This window comes from Coregonus lavaretus, assembly GCF_964263955.1.
Source record: "Coregonus lavaretus genome assembly, chromosome: 29".
Taxonomy (NCBI): Eukaryota; Metazoa; Chordata; class Actinopteri; order Salmoniformes; family Salmonidae; genus Coregonus; species Coregonus lavaretus.
In genome coordinates, this window is record NC_140016.1 from 26,982,015 (window position 1) to 27,005,551 (window position 23,537).

The 23,537-nt window shown below is 45.4% G+C and overlaps 1 protein-coding gene across 1 annotated transcript in view; it reads right to left on the minus strand.

Annotated features, from left to right (window-relative positions):
* The window catches only part of afg2a (AFG2 AAA ATPase homolog A), a 134,419-nt gene that overhangs the window by 101,497 nt on the left and 9,385 nt on the right, over positions 1–23,537 (minus strand). Inside the window, exons 9-15 of the mRNA XM_084147048.1 lie at positions 22,712–22,813; positions 21,092–21,245; positions 11,146–11,300; positions 7,832–8,041; positions 5,859–5,912; positions 5,217–5,296; positions 3,563–3,689 (exon numbers count right to left, since the gene is read on the minus strand). Coding sequence (XP_084003174.1) covers positions 3,563–3,689; positions 5,217–5,296; positions 5,859–5,912; positions 7,832–8,041; positions 11,146–11,300; positions 21,092–21,245; positions 22,712–22,813 — 882 coding nt within the window. The remainder of the gene's footprint in view (positions 1–3,562; positions 3,690–5,216; positions 5,297–5,858; positions 5,913–7,831; positions 8,042–11,145; positions 11,301–21,091; positions 21,246–22,711; positions 22,814–23,537) is intronic.

Here is a 23,537-nt window from a genome sequence, read left to right on the forward strand (position 1 = left end):
ACAGTCAGGAAAACAGTGAATGAACTCTAATCCTTTAAGACAGCACAAATAGAAATTCCATCATGGTTGGCTCACCTTGAGCGAGAGACAGAGAGAGAGTGAGATAGAGGCAGTGAGGCAGAGAAAGAGAGATAGAACAAGAAAGAGAAAGAGAAACGGAGAGAAAAGAGGCAAAGCTCGGAGATGATAACCAAAACAAAATAAATGATGGCCTGTTTTGACTGGAGGACTTATTACCACGCTCTTTTAGTGAAGATTCATTTCCTGCCAGGTCAAGGTTGGGCCCAGGTAGGCTTCTGTTGGATGAGTGGCAACACAGGAGGAGTGCATCATTCAAACTGTGAGAGTAGCCCATGACCAGTGTCTGCTAGGTGGGTATAGTTTATATTTCCCCATTATGCGGTGAAGAGCCAAAGGAGAAATATTTATAAAACATGAGAATGTTTGGTCAAAGGTCAATGAAGAGTTGAAGACACATTTTCACAGACTGTTCTTGTTTCAAAGACTAAATGCACTGCTGTCGCCCAAAACAATGGCACTTAAAAGCAAAGTCTATGATGGATGTCTGGGAATGCCATCTGTTGAATGGTGATTGGCTGTGTGGTAGGTTTACTAGGCAAAACACCATTGACGTCAGCAGGCAACTCTGTGATACAATACATTTCATAGATACACCAAAGACTACAATAAACTTTATAAAAAGGTCAAGGCACATTTTGGCTAAGGGCTTTTTATAGGCTTGGGAACCTGATGCTATAAATAAAGCTAGTATTCAGATATTTACAAACTGGCCCACAAATTACAGTCTAGGGCAATTAGACAGTGATTACGATTAGAAATGTCCAACGTTAACCATTGGCTTGAAAAATACTGACAGATGTTCAGTGATCTCATTTTCTGCAGTTGTGTGTTTGTTTGCATATACATCAACAGCTCAAGTCCAGTTCATCTAAAGCATATGCAAACACAAGGCATGACTAACATTGTGATGTGGTGGTGGAGTTTTAAAGTTAGATCAATCTTAGTTTTTATTTATGTTTTTTCCTCCCCCCTTAAAGATACTAGGAGGTATGCAATTAGTTAGAAACCTTTTTTCCACCCTACGGTTATTAACAAAGTTCTGAGAAGAAAAGGTGAGGGGGGTCAGATTCTGTAACTTTGCAATCTTGTGTGGAAAATTGTAAATTACTGGGGGGAGGAAGTTTGGTCCATTTTGGAGGTTTAAACACGGCTCTTTGGGAAGCTGCAAGTATTAGGCCACAGATTAAAACGCTGAAAAGGACTCTTTGAAGATACACTAGGGAGGCATACCAATTACCAATGGTGACATGTAGACTGTGTAAAAGTGCAGTGTTCAGAGATAACTAAACGTGTCTGAGGGTAGTATGTGCTGGGGTTGCAACCTCTAGAATAACTTTGCAATCTCCTGCATGTGTGCCTTTATTTGTGAACGCATAGGCCTTAGCCTTCACTCTTGCCATAGTAGAATGCTAAATGTCATTGTGTAGAACAACCTAATAGCCAATGGAACCAGCAAAACATTAACATGTTTACAATAAAATACGTAAAGCAAAAGTCTACAAGACTAATACCTAGACATAATTGTTTATGGCTGAACAGTATCTGATTTGGCGCCATCTCCTGTTCACAAAATAAACTACACAAGCCCTGTGTTGAGTGGAGGGGGGGGGGGGGGGGGGGGGGGGGGGGGGGGATTTAAAAAGAAGCATGCCACACCACACATCTGTTTTCCACAGATCTGATAAGAGCCCAGCTGGTAACAAACAAACGCCATCTGGCAGTAATCACATATACTGTAACATTCCCACCTCCTGATAGAAGGGTGGGAGCTCGACACATATTATGTTAAATAAATAGGCTATTCAGTAGAACAACAAACCAACATGATCCTTCCTCAAGGAAAAAGTGTGTGTGTGTGAGGGGGGGGGGGGGCTGTTGTCGATGGACAGCTGCTACAAAAACAGAGTGACACAAGGCTAGGGGGCTCTTCCCCAAAGCAGGCTGGGTAAATATAATAGTGCCACTCATCAATCGTCACAGGAGACTCAAAATGCGTCAATGGTGGGACGGGACGATTGGTGCAATACAAAGGCCTATGGATTTGTGGGAATTTTGTATGAATATTTTCCGGTGAGAAAGTAATAGTAGTTTAATACAAACAGGTTGTGTAAAGAGTCTAAGCTGTATTTGATGGAATTATTTGTGAGAGAAAGACCTCATGCATTTTATTGGTAAAATGTTTTGCTCCCTTTCCACAGTGGAGCCAGTTCTAAAAGCTGGCCTAAGGAGGTAGATAAGTAGGAAATAGACACTTGACTCTGTTAGTGGCTGAGAGACCAAAAGCAGACCCACCCAAACTATGCCATAAGTACATGCATACTCCCTGTCTTTCCATGTCCTTCTCTCTCTCTCTCTCTCTCACACACACACACACACACACACACACACACTCACACACTCGGTCGGTCGGTCCATCAAAGCAAGAAGTCCCTGTGCTCCATCAATCTGCCGACAATGTGCCTCATTGACACCCAAACATCCCATTAATCTTCATTTGTCTCATCATATCCTGCCATTCTCATGGAAATGGCTGCCTTCTCCTGCATGTTGACAGTTTGGGGTGGTGGTGGTGGGTGGGGGTGTGCAACAGTGGGTGGTGGGGATGTGGAAGTAGGGTACCAGACCAATGGAGGATGGACCATAGAAAGTAACACCCTATTTGGCGGCTTGCCTTTCCCATCACGGCTAATGTGTTTCGCATTCAAATAGCACCACCCCCTTACTACCACCACCCCCTCGGTAGGGGGGCAGGCTAATCTGATTTCTCAGCTGTCTGGGACCCCTGCTTCCTGACAGCAGCAGCAGGGTTGGTTTGGTGGGGCTGCCTGGGGTTTCTCATGCCCCCCTCCCAGGGGCTCGGACCCCAACTGCTAACCAAGCTTGGAGTGGCAGGCCAGGCAGTAGCTGGGGTGGAGGAAGGAAGGAAATGGTCTTCAGTTGCTAGGCAGGCCAGGGATGTGTCAATTCTCCAACAGTGGCCCTGGAGGAGACTTCCAGCTGTTCAGCTGTCTATAAGGAAGCACTGTGAGGGTTTCTCCCACCATGGGGGCTCAACAGCCACCTGGCAAAGTGGGAGTAGGAGGCACTGGACTAAAGGATATCTTCAGTTATTTTGACTTACCTCAGTTGAAAGTTTGTCCCCTCCTAATCACATTCCAATAAGAGCATAGAGACGATTACATTTCAGAAAGCAGAGTAAGTTCATACGTAAACGGGGGAGGATGAAGACGGAAAACAGGGAGATGAGGGAAGGCTACAGAGAGCGAGAATGAGTAAGAGAGAGCTGTAAAACCTGTAGTGCCTGTGTAGAGCCAGGCCATTTTTTCCTGGGTGTGTTTTGACAGGGCCCAGGCTCTGTCTTTAATCAGCACTCAGGAAGTTTCATTAGGAGATAGATGGAGGATAAGGAGGATGGGAAGCAGAAAGAAAGAGAAAGAGAAAGAGAGCGAGAGCGAGAAAGCAGGAACTCTGCTGGTTCTACCTTATCTATCATGTCGGGCCGGTTGGTGGCGGCCAGCACGGTGACGTCCCTGAGCTGCTCAATGCCGTCCATCTCTGTCAGGAGCTGGGCCAGGACCCGGTCCCCTACGCCACCAGACCCCGAGGAGCTGAGAGCGGGGAGAGAGAGGAGGGGGAGGGGGGGGGGTGATAGGGGGAGGAGAGATATGAAATGTGTTTGAACCAAAAATGTATCTGTTCAAGTTGTCATATCCCAGCCCCCTGCACTGAGAAATACTAAGGTGTTTATTTTCCATAGCAGTGTGTAGTGTCTTTCCCTCCTGCTTCTGCTCCCCACCTCTGTCAGACACACACTCATTTGCACACGCACACATACACACCACGCACGCAAACACACACACACACTCTCTCTCTCTCTCGCCCTCTCTCATTCTCTGTTCACAGGGCCAGCGGAAGTGCCACACGTCATCACCACAGACAAGGCCTCAGAGGAACACAAAAGGAGACCTGTCACTGAGTTATGACCCTGGGATGAAGAGATAAAAGAGAGAAATCTGCCATGCTGCTTCTACCTTTCTTCCAAGGCCCGTTCTCTTGCTCTTTCATTCTCTCGCTCTCGTGCTTTCTCTATGGACCCAACGTCTCCCTTCTTTTTCCTCTCTCCCCTTTCTCTTTATCCGTCTGTCTCCAACGGTCTCTTGGCCTCTCTTGCTTCTTTTCTGTCTCAGACTGTCTACTCTCTCTCTCTGTCTCTCTGTGTCTCTCTCTCACTATCAGAGAACTCATTCTGACAGACTCCCCTGCATCAAGTCATTTTGAAAGGCAGGTATCAAAGAATTGCTTAAAATCCAGTCAATTCAGTGAAATCGGACATGGATCTAAAATTAGTAAATCTCTAGTGTAAGTGGGGCATTTTGTCAGGTCGAATACCATATCCAGTCCATTCCTGAGTGAATACCATATCCAGTCCATTCCTGAGTTGACTTAAGTTGACCCCCCAGCTCTGATACGTAGCCTGTACCCTTGGGCCATATGACACTGCAGGTCGCAGTTGAATCTCATGTATGAGTTATATGCAATGTTTAGTTTTGTGATCTCATGGACATCATAAGAGAAGTTTGGAGCTAAATCACGCTTCAAGTATTACGAGTACTTCAGCAGACACAAAATGTCACCCTCCATTTACTAAATGGCAAAATGGTTTTGGAAAGAATGGACACTGTGACCCCTCTCAGGCTATGTCCAATTAGGCTTGAGGGAAGGCCATGTTTGAATCATATCTGGAGGGCTCTTTTGTCTGTTCCTTCACCATTGACTTTCAGTGGGGGTTTACCGGGAAGTACGCCTCATATTTGGCTTCCCCCATCTGCTGTGGTGTGCACAATGAAGCGCTTGTGTGCCGCGGCCTGTGTCCTCTCTCTGTCCATTTTTTCTTCTTCCTGAAGCCACAGATGTTCCCATTGCCATCCCATTGAAGCGCCTCCGGACAGACTGGTTCTTCTGTGTGTCAGTGTGTGCGTGCATACGTGTGCGCGCGCTAGTGAACTGCCTCCATGGGAACTCCACAGCCGGCTTTATCAGTGTAATTATTGTACAGACTTTTGGACATTTGTGGTACTATAGACTGTCAGTCATTCAAAGAGTCATTGGTCTCATTTCTGAGAAGAAATACCTACCTTCCTCTTTCTCCAGCAAGAGCGTCAATCTCATCGAAGAACACAATGGAGGGGGCGACAGCTCTGGCCTTTCTAAACACCTGGTATTGAAATATGCCAATATATATATATATATATATAGAGAGAGAGGCATTAATATACAGTAGACCCCGATTCTGCATATACATTATACTGTAGAACACGTGTCAAACTCATTCCACGGAGGGCCGAGTGTCTGCAGGTTTTCGCTCCACCCTTACACTTGATATATTAATTAAGGTCACTAATTAGTAAGGAACTCCCCTCACCTGGTTGTCTACCTCTTTAAGGAATACCTGGAATAGTATACAAGTAATCCTTCTACCCCTCCCTTCCCCACCCCACCATAAAAAAATAAAAAATTAAAAGTGGTTGTCCCACTGGCTATCAGAAGTTGAATGCACCAATTTGTAAGTCGCTCTGGATAAGAGTGTCTGCTAAATGATGTAAATGTAATTGAAAGGAAAGGAAAAACCCAAAACCTGTGGACACTTGGCCCTCCGTGGAATGAGTTTGACACCCCTGTTGTAGAATATGAAAGCAATTTCCATTAAATGTAAGTAGTCCATATATTCATAGTGTATTGGGTATATGATAGACAATGAAAGTTGGCCTGGTACTCACCTCTCTGACAGCTCTCTCAGACTCCCCTACATATTTACTCAGTAACTCTGGACCCTGAAAGAGAGAGAGGGAAGTTGGTTCTCCTGTCAGTGATTCATTATAGGTAGTGTTCTGTACGAGGGAAAACTTTGGACCCTAGTTATACAGTAGGCTATAACTATTAATTAATATCAATACAACACTAATAATAAACACCTAATAACACTATCTAGATAGCTACAAGCTAGCCTCACCTCTCATTTCTGACAGGAACACACCTAAACAACAATGAACAAACCACTGAGAACTTATTGACAGCCCGCCAAGAAATCTTTCAGAGATGAAAGGGATAGTTATTTAAGGGGAATAGGGGAAAAAAGAAAAAACAATAATTGAGAAGGAAGGCAGAGAGGACAAAGGAAGAAGGGTAAGTAAAGCTGCTGTGGCCCCTCTGCACCCTCCCTCCCCTCTCTGAGGCAGATAAACATCCACTCAGGCCGTCAGGACACACTTCCTTCCCCTGCAATCCCCCCTTTTCAACACCTCTGGGCTGGCAGGGAGACAACCTTTTTCCTCCTCAGAACACGACAGCGCTGTGGAGATTGACTCAGTAATCCACAGTTCCTCTGTGGTGGTGTTGCCAGGCTAGGTCTGGGCTTGATACTGTGTGAAGTGCACATTTTAAAGTGGCCTTTTATTGTCCCCAGCACAAGGTGCACCTGTGTAATGATCACGCTGTTTAATAAGCTTCTTGACATGCCACACCTGTCAGGTGGATTGGATGGATTATCTTGGCAAAGGAGAATTGCTAACTAACAGGGATGTAAACAAAGTTCTGCACAAAATCTGAGATAAATAAGCTTTATGAGCGTATGTAAAATGTCTGTGATTTTTTTACTTCAGCTCATGAAACATGGGACCAACACTTTACATGTTGCGTTTATATCTTTGTTCAGTGTACGTACATTTCTATGTAGCTATGTACAAGGTAAATGCTTCTACTGATGTGTGTGAGACAACTTGATAATAGGGTGTTAGGGTTTTACTGTACACGACAGAAGTAGTATAAAGTATAGTAAAGCAAGGATAATGTATCAGAGTCAAAGCTACCAACACACTGGGGGAAAATACGTCATGACTTTGTAATTGTAAAAGTACTAGCATGGACGTTATTTCCAAACAACATCTATGAGAAAAATTGCCCCTTTTCAGAGACTTTTACACAGGAGTCTGTAAAGGTAAGCAGTCTTTCTGTATTTTCTTTCTAATATAACAGCCTATCCACCATCTTTTACCACTGACCCCCTCTAATCAGGCTGGCTGACAGCTTCTGTCACGGCCCCATTGCACCCGGCAACAGCTTCCAAAATAAGCGGCAATCAACGATTGCTGAGCTGATCAATCAATCTCCATCAAGAGGCCTAGACAGAGCAGGGCGAGGGGTAGGGAGAAGGAAGGTGTAGGGGTGAGTGTTGAATTGGGGTGGATGGAGAGGAGGGGGTAGAGGGGATGGGGTGATGAATGAAAACTACAAACACAGGGTCGGAGGGGTCAAGTGAGGAGGCCTGTAGTTCTGCCTCCAAGGAACCCAGAGAGTCTGAGGTCCTTGAGATAATCAGGGACATAACCTTTGTTTTTTAACTGGGTTAAAGCCAAGGGAATGGCTGCTGGTATATGTAAATAACTGGGCATTGCTAAGTATTGTTTTGACAACGGAAAGATGCAGTGATAGTGTTACTAGCTATAGTTGTAGCATCATTTACTTCAAGTTGCGGAAACGACAAAAGGTCCATGCTAGGTCAGCCATAACTAAAGGCACTGTGCTTAAAGGCGATGCAACTGCAAAACTGATGCATTACAAAAGTATGCATTGCAGGGGTGGGATTTAGGGAAACTTGTAGGTGTAAAAAGCACTAAAAAGGACACCTCCCTGCCAATACATTGACCATTTGGGGGAGAATGCAGGCAACAATCAAACTTTGAATGATCATCACCTTGATGGCGAGAAAGTTGAGTCCGCTCTCATTGGCCAGAGCCTTGGCGATCATGGTCTTGGAGCAACCTGGGGGTCCGTAGAGGAGCACCCCTTTAGGGGGCTGGATGCCCATGCGGGTGAAGGCCTCAGGGTGCCTGAGGGGCCACTCCACCGCCTGTTTCAGTTTCAGCTTCACCTGCTCCATGCCTCCCACGTCCGACCATCGAACCTGCAAGTGAAACAGTCAGCAATGGAAACAGTCTTCAAGGGAAACAGTCTGCAAAGGAAACAGTCTGTAAGGGAGACAGAGAAACCATTCGGACACAGCTGGGAACTGGGAGAAGTATACGGGCTCCTAGATAAATACGTTTTATAGACAATGGAAAGAGAGACATCCCCAATAGGCTGTATAGGATGGCAGTATTAATGGAGCGTGGTATCTAGCGGTGTTATTGTAGCTTCAAGAAAACCCAGGTTTTCCAGGATAAAAAGTTTTCCAAGTCAAAAGTAATATCCTTACTGTGGGGCAAGTAAGTTGTGGGTTCAGTGTCCAGTGTTTATTTCTCTCTACAGCTGTAATTAATCAATCAATCACTGAAATACTGTTTGTATTTTTGCTCTGGGCAAATTATTTGGAATAGTACAGTACAAGAAAAAGTTGAAATTCACGACAACACAAGTATGCGACAGGAAAAGCATTGGGCCAGATCTGGGCGGAGGTTGAATCAGCAGACAACAGAGAGAGTCGGACAACAGCTGTCGCTTTGACAGATGATGGGCAGAGGCACGCGACTCCAGGAGATAAAACAGATAAGGAGAGCAGGGGTTGGCCAGAGCAATAAGCCCCCATTCCCTTCACCTTTCACTACATCAGCGTGACTTTTCCTCTCTCGCTCTCCTTCTCTTTCTCCCCATCTCTCTCCTTCCATCTCCACCTCACTTATCCTCTCCTCGCCCTCCCTCCTCCTTTCTCTGTCCAAAGTAACACATCCCAGGCCACTGGCGCCGTCTCCCAGGAACGGAGCACCTAATGGAAACTTGGCGTCCGGCCACATACTGTAAATACCACACGTTGAACAATTTATGGAGAGAGAGAGGAGGGAGAGGGGGAAGAGGAGATGGTGGGTGAGGAGAGAGAAAGAATGAGAGAGAGAGCGATAAAGATGGTGAGAGGGAGATGGGAAGAGAGCATGGGAGGAGAGAGCATGGGAGGAGAGAGCATGGGAGGAGAGAGCATGGGAGGAGAGTGCATGGGAGGAGAGAGCATGGGAGGAGAGTGCATGGGAGGAGAGAGCATGGGAGGAGAGTGCATGGGAGGAGAGAGCATGGGAGGAGAGTGCATGGGAGGAGAGTGCATGGGAGGAGAGAGCATGGGAGGAGAGTGCATGGGAGGAGAGAGCATGGGAGGAGAGTGCATGGGAGGAGAGAGCATGGGAGGAGAGAGCATGGGAGGAGAGTGCATGGGAGGAGAGTGCATGGGAGGAGAGAGCATGGGAGGAGAGTGCATGGGAGGAGAGTGCATGGGAGGAGAGAGCATGGGAGGAGAGTGCATGGGAGGAGAGTGCATGGGAGGAGAGAGCATGGGAGGAGAGTGCATGGGAGGAGAGAGCATGGGAGGAGAGTGCATGGGAGGAGAGAGCATGGGAGGAGAGAGCATGTGAGGAGAGAGCATGGGAGGAGAGAGCATGGGAGGAGAGTGCATGGGAGGAGAGAGCATGGGAGGAGAGTGCATGGGAGGAGAGTACATGGGAGGAGAGAGCATGGGAGGAGAGTGCATGGGAGGAGAGAGCATGGGAGGAGAGTGCATGGGAGGAGAGAGCATGGGAGGAGAGAGCATGTGAGGAGAGAGCAAGGGAGGAGAGAGCAAAAGAGACAAGAAGTGAGAGAAAGAGAGAAGCACAGCCTCCCCTTGCCAGAGTCTATGGGGTGTAAATCAATCAGGCAGCTTCAGGTGCCTCTACCCTACCAGGCTAGCAGCAGATGTGCACAGTAAAGATTTATACCCCTTTTCTCCCCTCCCCCTATTTTATTTTATTCTGTTCAAGTTTTCTGCAGACAAAATGAACATGGCGATGGCGTTAATGATAGTAAAAGAAAAACACCATTAATTGCAAGAAGCTTTTGTCACGAACATGGCGGATGTGGAATTAGAGGGCGCAGGCAGTTTGAGTCACACCTTGCTGTGTTGATTTTACACCCCCTGCCTCTTTCTCTCTCTCCGAGACCCAGTTATTATCTTTTACTGTTGTTGTCTGAAGTTTACAAGGGGCCTCTTAGGGCCCGGGCTTTGATGGGGTTGCCTGAAATGTGGGAGAGGAGGAGGGTGGGTAAGACAGTAGTTGTGGTGGGTACTTCTCCAGACAAGAACTTGGAGAGGAGAGGAAGTTGAAAAAAGGGGAACGGAGCTCTTGGCTGCAGCTGCCAGATCAAAATATTAAAAGGTCCAGTCGGCTTTGCTCTTGCCCGGTCTGGCTCCACTGGAAGTTTCTTATATAAATGGATTAGAAACAAAATGTTTTGCACTCATGTGGATATAATCAAGTCGGAGCTCTACGGCCGACCCTTCAGCTGCAGTGCACTGAGGGAAGGAAAAAACTCAAGCCCCTCTTTTGTTTCCAGGAACTGGCCGCAAGAACTGAACGTCTCGGGGTGAGCTCAGTGCAGAGGAGCATTAGGAGGAAGGAGAAGGGCCTTTTTCAATTTTTTTTATTTTCTCTCTCGCTCTCTGGCAGGAACCGATGTCGACCCGATCTGTTTTCAATTAGCGCTGGAGATGATGTTAGCCTCTTCCTGTCCGTTATGTCTTGCACATGCAAACTCCAAAACATCCTGGAGTCTCACAACTGTCCCCCCACCTCCCCCTCCACTGAGTGTGTGATTCATCTCCGTTTTAGGGAGGGCAGCAGTATGGCCTGGGGGTCATTTCCATCCGACGTTTCCTTGGTTTGAACCCTCTGTGAAAACCGCACGTCAACAAAAGTCATTGGGGATCTGAAAGTATCTTCTCTAATGCACAAATTACTTAATGCCTCACTTGATTACTCACTGTCCTATTGACATAATACATTGACTGGTAGCCCAATGAGTAATTAAGCGATTTGCGCTCCTGAGAGAAGATATCTTTCGATCCCTGAGGAAGTTTGTTGACGTTTCAGAACATGAGACAAGAAGACACTTTCCGTTGTGCCGGTGACATCAGCAGAATTGTTGTTCCATCTTTGGTGCTACCCGATAAATCTAATGACCGTTTATATGCAATTTATATGCCAACCTTCAAAAGAGTCCTGTTTTTAAACTAAAAAGGGAAACCAAGGGGCTATAATCCAGACATACCTTTGGGACATCGATGGCAACCTCCCTCATGGCACTTGGTTTGACCTCTGACATGGCCCACTGAAGGTCCTGGAGAGTGACCGTCACTGTCCCCATCAATTGGAAGTCAGATGGCTGGGAGCCACTGACGAGAGCACGCCTCAATGCATGCAGCCCTGTAAAAAGACCAGATTGATAAACCTATTTGTTAATGTACAGGTTTCCAAAATGTCTAGGTTTAGTTGACAATTTCCTGTAGGGTGGTATTTTGGAGAATAGTGCATGGTGGGTAATTAAGTTATAATGCCCGATAAGCAGGTGTTTGGAGGATTTATTGGCACGGGTGTTGTTAGGCCCGAGACTAAGTCGAAGGCCGGCAAACTGTGCCAATATATCCTCCAAACACCAGCTTCAAGGGCATTATTATATTTACATTTTAGTCATTATCACTTTTATACAACAGGTTACCAACATATTCAAATAATGATTGACATATTTTCATTAAAAACGTTATTTTGATTAATTTATTCATACTATTTCATCCTTCCACAAGTCCCGACACAAATCTAGGGTTGCTACCCAAGCCGGCTGGTCGTTTGTTCTATTGGTTCGGTTGCCAGAGGGGCGACCCAGTCGTTCAGTCTTTTTGTTCTGTATCTATGGACGCGACCCAGTCGCTCTAAATGGCTGGCAACGTTCTTATCCCTTGCTTGCTAGCTAGCAAACTACGGCTAACTTATAGTCACATCAAGCATAAAAAAGAATAACAACAGTAGCTGCATTTTCATTTCTTTAAGCTGTTTTCTAGTGACATTTATTTGGAGACATCCATAACAACGAGCTAATGAGGCGCAATTTCACCTGGCATAGAAAATGTGCTCTCTCGTCAAGACACTGTTGTTCAGAGGAGCTAGCCAACAACACAGCTAACACAATCACTTCAAACACTGAAGCTGTGAAGACTGCAAACTAGATGCACTTCGTTTGTTTTACCTTTTTTCTATTTACATTTCTTTGTAGATATCCATAAAAATGATGCCAGCTGATTCATGATTTCGACTGGCCGAGAAACGCTGCCTGCCTGCGTCTCGTCCTGACTCCCGACCCCTACACGTCACGACCCCTAATTTGCCTGGCAGGGTTGACGAGACAGTGGTTGTGCAGTCAGATGGAACAGAGTAAATAGGCATTTTAACTTGTAGAATAGACACCGGATGGAATCCGCTTTTAACCAATCAGCCTTCAGGATTAGACCCACCCGTTGTATAATAAGAGGTAGATAATTCTGATAAAGAACATTATTGTCACATTAGAGATGCTTGGGAAATGCTAAATTCTCACAGGAAGTGTAAGATGTTGTGATGATGTGTACAGTTACTAGGAGGAAAGATGCCCTAGCTGCAAAACAAGTAATGTTTTCTGAAATAATGATAGTTATGGCCTGAGGGGAAAATCAATACTTTGTTGTTCATCAATGCCACCTTTCTTCAGAGACACGACATTGTCAAAATGTCAACAATAGGCTAAGCCTCCCTTTCCTCCTTTTTTCCAACGACAAGCCATACAGTCATGGACAGTTTCCCACATAAGTCCTTGGCAGCCGCTCCACGACTCCAAACACACGCTTACTTTCACACAGTATAACTTTCACCTCACCTCTCAGGCTCCTACATGTTGTGATGACGAATCCCTAATGAATGCCTAATCTCTAAATGAAAACGAGTTCCCTTTCAATTCAACAGGGAACATTGGACACGCATAGCCAAGAAGAAAAGCTGCAGATGAACTGTAATTGACGCTTTATGTTTGAGGTTAACTCTCTCGTGACTAGAGGAGACTCCGTTACCTGCCGAGTATAAAAAAGGACTACGGTACAAATAACTTAATCTGTGCATTAATATTGGGGTTGGATGTTGAGTTCGTGTTGGACCTTGCAGAGTAGGGACGCAAAAGAATGAGCCAGAGATAGAAATAGGCCCTTGTACAATCAGCATTCCAAGGGGCCGGGGTGATGATAACTCATGAATAGGCCACATCGGCGCTGGTGACGAGACAGGGAGAACGCTAGAAGGTGTAACACAGGAGGAAGGGAGCGATAATAGGAACTACGGCCTACATCAGCATCACCGACAGGGAAGGATTCGAACGAGGATAAAGCCTTGTTTTCCAAGAGTGTGTCTCCTGGAATACTGTGGCATTGGAATTCTAAATGAGCATTTCTTGAAGATGATTTCTGGAAAATATTTTCAAAAATCCTCACAGTGCGTGTTTAATACAAAGGAGAAAGGGTGCTTCCTGTGGGTTGTGGGATATTTGTCATGGGTAATTTGTCTTAAACAGTCTATGTCAATTACATCATAGAAAAGGAAATAGATACATCTCTGAGACTAGATAAACATGTAATGTGTCCAGTCAATAAAAGATAAGTGAAATTATGTGCAAGGATCAAGGGCAAAGAAAATTCTGAATAAGGCTGGTTGAACTCTGTGCAATAGAAAGTAGAAACAAATATGAACTTGAAAATCCTGAATGTCTGCTAAATGACGTAAATGTAAACGAAAAGCTGCTGCTAGGAGTAAGTCAGCCTCATTTTTAAAAGAACCCTACCGCATGACAACCTACACTCGACTAGTTTATCTAGTCTCAGAGATGTATCTCCACTCATAACCAGTTGTATAGATTCAAGCCATGCATGTAGGATAACAGGCATTTGATGAACAAATGATACGGTGGCTGAGCGCATGATTACTGGATGCTTCCACCTCTCCTCCGAGCTGGGGCCAGGGAATGGGGTTGGGGCTGTGGCCCAGGGCAGACAAGAGGGGATTTACGATCATACAAGACTTCATCCTGTTTATATTTTCCAGGATTCGAGGAGACTGAATAAAGGGACGGAGGAAAAAAGAAAAACACAATTAATGCAGAGAGAGCGTCCGTGAGTGGAGCAGGCCAAGGTCAGTGTGTTCCAGGTCCTGGGCTCTGGTCTCGCTGCGTCCCGTCTCCTCTCCCCAGAGTCCCCCCACATCACATCAATCCAGCCTGACCTGGCCCTGCCCGATGACATGGCAGTCTCTTCTCTTCTCCATTCAAAGCTCCAGGGCTCTTCGACTAGCAGTACAAAAACATCTGCCTCAGCCTGGAGCCTGAGACCATGCACAGGATAGGAAGGAGGGAGGGGGGGCAAGCACATTTTTCTGGGGAGAGGGAGAGGGAGGAATGGGGGCTACCACATGTGCTACCAGGGGGACTCTTTACTCCTCCTCCTCTTCTCCACTGCTCAGCCTCCTCATCGCATTAAGAAGGATATAGGGATGGTCAAAGGGTAATGGAGGTTAGGCCTTGGTTCATCAAGCCACGTCTATTGTAGTGATGGGGGCAACAACAAAAAATATTATAGATATTATTTTTGACGATATATCGTATCGTTTTGACAACATCGCAGCATTATTTTTGCGCTAGGTGACTGTACCTGTACCAAACCCATAGCTTGTTCTCCATCTTCTTTTTAAATAGGGCACCAATTTGTTTTCAGCACTTTTATTTCCCTGACTGAACAAAACTCGTTTTCTCATGGCTCTCTCTTGTCCCTCTGCAGCAGACATATGGTGAGCAATATGGTTGGACCACGGAATCCACTTGACAGTCGGGTGACCATGAAAGCCTTTGCATCCTCTTACCTTACTGTTCACTGTCAGATCTATTCCAGTGCATCGTAAAAAAAAACTCTACGTTTGTCTGTGGTGCGTTAACCCAAAATTGTAGACCGTATGAGAAAGACAATTCTGCACTCATAAGGCTGAAGAGCTTAAAAAGCCCAGAAATGCTGTCTTCCTGGATTGACAAACATTTCGTCCAGCTAAGGATCTTTCTCTAACCAATCGCTGGATACAACATGCTACAGTGGCTGAGGAATAACCTACTGAACAAATGAACCTAAAGAAAGTCAGACCAACTCACTACCCATTGTCAGTATGAGCAACTGATGGATGTCCACACAACCCTAGCAAATGCTTAGTTTGCAAGTACATTCATGAAGCAGATTAATGTAGTATTCAGCCTGGAATCTGGATAGCCCAAAGGCAAAAGGAAATGTAATTCAACAATGTGACTCCAGCCTTTCCGCTTCAGGGATTATATCCCCTGGCTAGGCTTGGCTCGATCCGAGCACACATTTGGTTTAGTTATGAAAACATCCGAAGCACTGTTAGGAGAGGAAAAAGAAGCAACACAACAAAGATTAATCTGAACCTTATGTGGATTCTCTTTTTTTCACTTGTTCTTTCCTGAATGCTTCAAATTTACCAGCAATCTGTGGGAAATTGAGAATGGGGGCCCCTGGCTTGGGGGAAAAGAGACAAGGTGAAAGCGGGGGACTGTGGGCTGGTAAGAAGAAGATATGTTCCCAATTATCTGTCCCCAAAACAGGGCCCTTTTTCAAGGGTCACCTCCACCAGCCCCGATCTCACCCTAGCCCTGAGTATTAAAAAGAAACAAACAGGATCCTGTAAGAGAATGTGAGCCAAGTCCTCAGACCAACATATCTAAGACATCGGTGCGTTCTACTACAACTACCTTCAAAAACGACTACCTTGGATGAATTTGGGCAGTTAAAGCATCGTTTTCAGCTTAGCTACAAAGACAGACAGAGGACACTGAGGTAACTCTAGTAGAGATAAAGTAAAAGGTTTCCCCTGCCGACTTCAAGGGCTTCTTATACAGCTCTATTGTCTTGATATGACAACAACAACAGCGGTAGGTAATTTATGTAACTACATCTGTTAGTGTCCATCTGCACTCCTACAACATGTTCAAAACGTATTTTAGACAGGAAAAACCCCTCCAGAAGTAGTCTACGTAACACACCACCTCCCACCATCCCCGGGCACTTGTCAGCAGAGCTGTGTGGGTCTCGAACGAAGTTGTCCTCAAATGAATTGTGAAATACTTTTGGCACTACACCATAAATAAATAAATAAACGTTTTCATTACTCTGAGGGGCTTCCGGAACACTCTTTGCACCTGTATTTACAATACCCAACATCTGTTCCAGCGCTGAAAGACTGCAATAATATATGCTCTTAAACACACACACAGGGAACGGGAGGGAGGGAAGGAGAGAGCAAGCGAGCGAGCAAGCTGCCATTAATAAAAATAAGGACCGAGGATAAAGAGTACAAGGCAAACATTTCCGGATTTTATAAACAAAGCCCCCAAATAAATGTCACATACTGATCTGGCAATATTTATGTAGCCTGTCCTGAAATTCCGAAAGTGTCTTTAAAAGGACTGTGGAGTGGGGAAAAGCGCTTTATATGGAAGGCTTCCTCTGTAAACACACATCTAGCATTTACCACTGTTTATCTCATTCATGTCTTTGCAGCAAGATTTATGTCAAACAATACTCGCCTCATTTTTCCCTGCCATTTTTTCCACTCATACCTATGCAATAAAATAATCGCCATTCCAAAAACTAAATCAAATCAAAGTTTATTGGTCGGGTACACAGATTTGCAGATGTTATCGCCAGTGCAGCAAAATACTTGTGTTTCTAGATTGAAGAATAATAGTGAAGATGTCAAAACTATGGAAAAACAAATATGGAATCATGTAGTAACCAAAAAAAGTGTTAAACAAATCAAAATATATATTTATATTTGAGATTCTTCATAAAGACACCCTTTGCCTTGATGACAGCTTTGCACACTCTTCGCATTCTCTCAACCAGCTTCATGAGGTAGTCACCTGGAATGCATTTCAATTAACAGGTGTGCATTCTTAAAAGTGAATTTGTGGAATATCTTTCCTTCTTAATGGGTTTGAGCCAATCAGTTGTATTTTGACAAGGTAGGGGGGGTATACAGAAGATAGCCCTATTTGGTAAAAAACCAAGTCCATTTTATGGCAAGAACAGCTCAAATAAGCAAAGAGAAACGACAGTCCATCATTACTTTAAGACATGAAGGTCAGTCAATACGGAACATTTCAAGAACTTTGAACGTTTCTTCAAGTGCAGTCGCAGAAACCATCTAGCGCTATGATGAAACTGGCTGTAATGAGGACCGCCACAGGAATGGAAGATCCAGAGTTACCTCTGCTGCAGAGGATAAGTTCATTAGAGTTTCCAGCCTCAGAAATTGCAGCCCAAATAAAAGCTTTACAGAGTTCAAGTCACAGACACATCTCAACATGAACTGTTCAGAGGAGACTATGTGAATCAGGCCTTCATGGTCGAATTGCTGCAAAGAAACCACTACTAAAGGACACCAATAATAAGAAGAGACCTGCTTGGGCCAAGAAACACGAGCAATGGACATTAGACCGGTGGAAATTTGACCTTTGGTCTGGAGTCCAAATTTGATATTTTTGGTTCCAACCGCTGTGTCTTTGTGAGACACGTTGTGGGTGAACAGATGATCTCCGCATGTGTAGTTCCACCGTTAAGCATGGAGGAGGAGGTGTTATGGTGTGGGGGTGCTTTGCTGATGACACTGTCTGTGATTTATTTAGAATTCAAGACACACTTAACCAGCATGGCTACGACAGCATTCTGCAGCAATACACCATCCCATCTGGTTTGGGCTTAGTGGCACTATCATTTGTTTTTCAACAGGACAATGAACCAACACACCTCCAGGCTGTGTAAGGGCTATTTTACCAAGAAGGAGAGTGATGGAGTGCTGCATCAGATGACTGGTAGTGTACGTCTCGTGTCTGAGCCATTGAACACTTTATCCCTGTACTGTCGTTTTGCCTCTGATTGCCTTATGAAGGTTGTAGCTGGTCTGTTTGTACACGTCCATGTTCCCAGTCACTTTGCTGTGGTTAAATGTGGTGGTTCGTACTTTCAGTTTTGCGCGAATGCTGCCATCTATCCAAATGTTTTGGTTTGAATCAGTTCTAATCGTCACAGTGGGAACAACATCCTCTATGCACTTCCTGATGAACCCAGTCAACGAGTCAGCGTATACATCGATACTATTGTGAGGGGTGACCCAGAACATTTCCCAGTCTGCGTGATCAAAACAATCTTGAAGCATAGATTCTGATTGGTCAGACTAAAGTTGTACAGTCCTTCCTGTTTAAGTTTCTGCCTATAGGTGTGGAGGTGTTGAATGGATGCAGGGGGGTGCATTTTAGCCATCCCGGAAGGGAGAGTAGCAATGAACCAGGGTCCGTCTTGCGCATGTAGCACAGGAGATGTGTTGATAGAATTTCAGTATAATTTTCTTCAGATTTCGGGGAGGTAATGCGGTCGGCATTTGATGGTGAGGTATTCCAGATCGGGAGAACAAAAGGACTTGAGTTCCTGTATGTAACTACAATCACACCATGAGTTGTTAATCATGAAACAAACCTCTCCGCCTTTCTTATTTCCGTAGAGTTATTTCTTCCTGTCCACGTGATGGACGGAGAGCCCTGCTGGCTGAATGGACTGGGACAATATATCTGGAGAAAGCCATGATTCCGTAAAACAGAATATGTTACAGTCCCTGATATCTCTCTGGAAGGAGATCCTCGCCCTGAGCTCGTCTACTTTATTGTCCAGGGACTGAGCGTTAGATACTCTGAAGTGATGGATGGTATGCACACCGCCCGAGTTTAACTAGGGCCCCACTCCTACTTCTTCTCCAGGATCAGCATTTTGGTGCTGCCCCCGGGATCCAGGCTCTGTCGTAACCGGCCGCGACCGGGAGACCAATGAGGCGGCGCACAATTGGCCCAGCGTCGTCCAGGGTAGGGGAGGGAATGGCCGGCAGGGGTGTAGCTCAGTTGGTAGAGCATGGTGTTTGCAATGCCAGGGTTGTGGGTTTGATTCCCACGGGGGACCAGTATAAAAAAAAAATATAAAAAAATGTATGCACTCACTAACTGTAAGTCGCTCTGGATAAGAGCGTCTGCTAAATGACTAAAATGTAATGTAAATGGGATGAATAGAGCTGCCTTGGGAAGTTCAAACAAAGGATACAGGTCAGGGAAGTCTAATTTCTGCTTGAATTTCTGGTGAGTGACCACCGATCTAATATGCCAAAGTTATTTCCGGCTGTAGATAATAATACAAGAGAAGTTCTGAGCAAATAATGTAAGAAATAACACTGGGGGGTAAAAAATACTGCAAAGTTGGCTAGGAGCTAAAACCAGGGCATCCGTGTCTGTCAGCACCATCTCTCTTTGGTCACTGTCTGACCAGCTCCCTTTGGTCAGCAAGGTTAAAATGAACTACCTTCAAAGAATGAATTCCAAAGTTTAGAACTAAAGGTCTAGAGTTAAAAAAAAGAATATTCATTATTTTGTAAGTCCAAAAATGCATGTAGCAACTGCTGATTGCCACTTTAAAGTAGACAAAAACATATCGAACTCGATGCACACACAAAAAACTCACTTGCTTTTCATGCTAACCTAACACAGAAGCACACACGTGTGCAGACAGCCATCTTGGCCTTGCCATCTTTCCTTTTGTCTACAGAGTGCCCGTCTCAGGTGAAAGAAAGAAAGAAAGAAAGAAAGAAAGAAAGAAAGAAAGAAAGAAAGAAAGAAAGAAAGAAAGAAAGAAAGAAAGAAAGAAAGAAAGAAAGAAAGAAAGAAAGAAAGAAAGAAAGAAAGAAAGAAAAGAAAAAAAAGAAAGAAAGAAAGAAAGAGACTTGGAGAAGCTACAAATAGCCTTCTGCAGCCGGGTCTGGTCTACTCTACAGCAAGCAGGGCACCATTGTACTGCTGGGGACTGGGGGAAGGATGTCAGAAGCCCCTGACCCTGTCCTGTGGGGAGAGGGGAAAGGCCGGGGGGGTGAGCAGCTGGTCGTGAGGTTGCACCCTCACTGCCCCTCTATTTACAGGAAGAGAAGAAGCAGCGAGGCACGTGCCCCCTTGCAGGTTATTGTTATCTGAAGAGGACAGGGAATTGGGGGAAACAACTGGGGTTCCTTGAGAAGTCATGACTGCATGTTGTTGTCGCCGGCAGCAATGGAGGAAAAAACACACATCAACATTGTGGTGTGGGCCAGGGTCTATTAGAGTTGACTGTCCCTTAACTCAACCATGCAAACACACATATGCACACAAAGACACACACAGTGTGGACAGTGGAGAAAATGTGGAATGGGTTTATGTGACTGATACTGTATGTGAACTACCATTATGTATGGATCCATAGCATTGATGTAACTGAGCCGAGATACCGTCGGGTAGAGAGATCCAATCTTCTCTGAAGACTGTTCGTTTTTCCTTTTGGTGCACTTTTCCTGAGGTTCTGTGTTTGTCTTGTGCTTTGGGTTTCAGCATCGGAGAGAGGGGGGGGGCTCTTCCCTCCAGGGGTTTTCTCTGAAAACACTGCCAGTCACGTCTGGCCTCTGCGGACAGTAAATCAAGCTCTTCGCCAGAGCGCTTCCGTGAGCCGAAGCAGCAGCCCTCCTCAACTGGAAATGCAATACGCCACGTACCCAAGACCACCCAGGAGGCTCTGAGGGTCACACACACAACAGGGCCTCTTAACCGACGGCCACAGAATCACCCCAACATCCTGTTATCCTGACACTGTTTACCGGTTAGGGGGATTGGGTTGCAGGGTTAAAGGCTATGTGGGCCATGAGGAATTTCACAACATGTTAGTGTTTTACTTTAAAAAGGGTTTTCTCAATGGGATCCACAAGCCAAAGTAAAAGCCCACATCCTTAGGTCAGGAGAGTCTCAGAGGGTTGGTGTGGTGAGCCACTCGGTCTCAGATAAAGAGAAGCTACAATATGGAGTGGTGAGAAACATGGATTTTTCATAGCATAACCAGCTAAATGGTGATAGCTATATTAGTGGACATTAGCTTAATGAATAAGTTACTGTATCATATACCAATCCCTCACCTCAATCCTTAGGCCCCCCATTGGCTATAGCGGGCTAGGCGTTGTTCCTGGATTGGGCCAAGCATACAGAAACATCACGTAGCCCTTGCTTGCGGTTAGCCTAGCCTAGCGTTACTTGCCTGCCTCCTTGCAGACGGCGGCCAGGTCTGCCCCAACATATCCATGAGCGGCGTCCGCTAGCTGGTTTACCTCGTCGGGGGTCACCCTACAGGGGACAGAGGTCAGCAGCTTCCGTAGGATGTCCGCTCGCTCCGCCGCGCTTGGTACACCCACCTGTAACCATAAACTAGTTTAGCGAGTTTATAGTGCATCAGCTAGCGAATCCTGATAGAAATACAAGGAAGTGTTGTTAAGCAAGAGCAATTACAACAACTAACAGCCAGATGCGTAGTTTAAAAAATTGAGGTTGGGTTTCTCTGTCTACAGATGCTTAAATGGTGTCAGACTACTGATGAGGTTGATTCTGCTTTCAGGGGCCAAGTTAACCTCCCATTTCATGTAAGAAAGTCATGACCATCATGCTATTATTGAAGGAGGATAATTTTGTACATGTATTAAACTGCGAGTTTGACCAATTCCAGTCCCCATGCTTAGGGGGTCCGGGGTTCTCCCCGATAATTTGTAGATGGACGAAGAAGCTCAGTTCAGAATTTTTAAAAGGACATTCTACTCCAAAATGTATGAAAATAAAATGATGCTGACACCATCTAAAATATAATTTCCACCTCCAGAAATGGGCCCAATAGCATACTGGTAAAAATGATGTAATATTGGAACATGCATATGGCCTATGCATGGTCTATATTATCAGATGTGCTATTAGCAATAAGCATTATCACCTGTAGCCCAACTGATGCAGCACTGTGGCTTTAAATAAATAGGCTGAAGCATGGGGTTTGTCCATCTGCATTTACCCCATTGGACACATCATCCTGATTGTTATTATTATGAATACTTATTATTTAAAAAATATATAAAATATATATATATTTTGTTTCTATTACAAAGTATGTCACTGCCCTTTTAAGACGCCATTGCCCCTTTAAGAGCGCTGTTGTGCAGCTGCACCTAAACCATGCTTGAAACTCCGGTTGTAAAACTGAATTCGTAAAACGATGCCACGTGCGCAGTTGAAGGAGTAGAGAAATAAACATGGTAGCAATGGAAAACTGGGATCACCCTCTTTTTTAACAGAGGCCAAAACTACTTTCAAAATAAATTTGCCAAAACTGCTTTCAAAAGTGTTTTACCGCGATTGCATTAAGAATTGTTGACTCTGTCGCAGCCGGCCGCGACCGGGAGACTCATGGGCGGCGCACAATTGGCCCAGCGTCGTCCAGGGTAGGGGAGGGAATGGCCGGCAGGGATGTAGCTCAGTTGATAGAGCATGGCGTTTGCAACGCCAGGGTTGTGGGTTCGATTCCCACGGGGGGCCAGTATAAAAAAATATGTATTCACTAACTGTAAGTCGCTCTGGATAAGAGCGTCTGCTAAATGACTAAAATGTAAAATGTAAATGTTGTGCATTGACTGCTTGTCAGAATACGTTTCCCTCCCATGGCTCTCCCAACTTGAATGCGCCTCGAGAGGACTATTACACTCACATAGAAGCGGCTCAGCGGAGCTACAATGATCTCAAAAACGACCTCACCAGAATCCATATGACAGAAATCCGTCGCAGTGACTGAGAACTTTAACCCCTGCATAACATCTTCACTTGGCTAAGCTGAACTGCTCACCTCCAGTTCCTTGTCGAAACGTCCGGGCCGGCGGAGGGCGGGGTCCAGGGCGTGGGGCCGGTTGGTGGCCCCTAGGACCAGAAGTTGGCCTGAGTGGCCCTCCTGGAGGAAGGGACAAACCAGGACAGGGACAGTTAGGACCGTTACAGTGGTATGAGCATCAATAAACAAGGCGTTTGAATGTAGGAGAGGGATTGGAACAGTAGGGGAGTTCCTAACCGATGACCCCGACACTAAAAGGTCACCAAACATAAACAACGTTTTCAGACTGTAAATGTGTCTAAGGCTTAATAACTTACTAGTTTACATCTTCTGAAACCATCAGGCATTATCTGGCAATACAACATTCATACTTTAATAGAGTTCCTTGTGCTATATGCGAAAATGCACGTCCCTGGCTACTTTACACGCTGCTGTGTTTTCCGAGGGTGGTCCTGAGAGAGGAGAAGTTATGCTATTTCCACCTTCAATACCCTCCAATACCACAGGGCAATCAGAGGGGCCAAAACACAAATCAATTACAGTGAGAGCGGGGAGAGAGGAATTCCGTGTGGGTGCAGGAAGTGCTTTCACCACATTCCACAGCAGCAGGCCCATGGCGGTTGGATTATACAGCAAGCCTTAACATCGGTCTGGAAAACAGATAGCATGAGGGAGAGCAGCTGCTTCAGTACACCATCTGCACCAGGGAGCTGGGCTGGGGAGATGAAGATGTACTTGGCGATAACGTGATGCTAATTTGGCACGTCATGGCGACCGGCGGTGATGGGTTTCCCAGGCTCCCTGTGTTCTCTAAGGGGGGCGGAGGGCGGCTGTCGAGCCATCT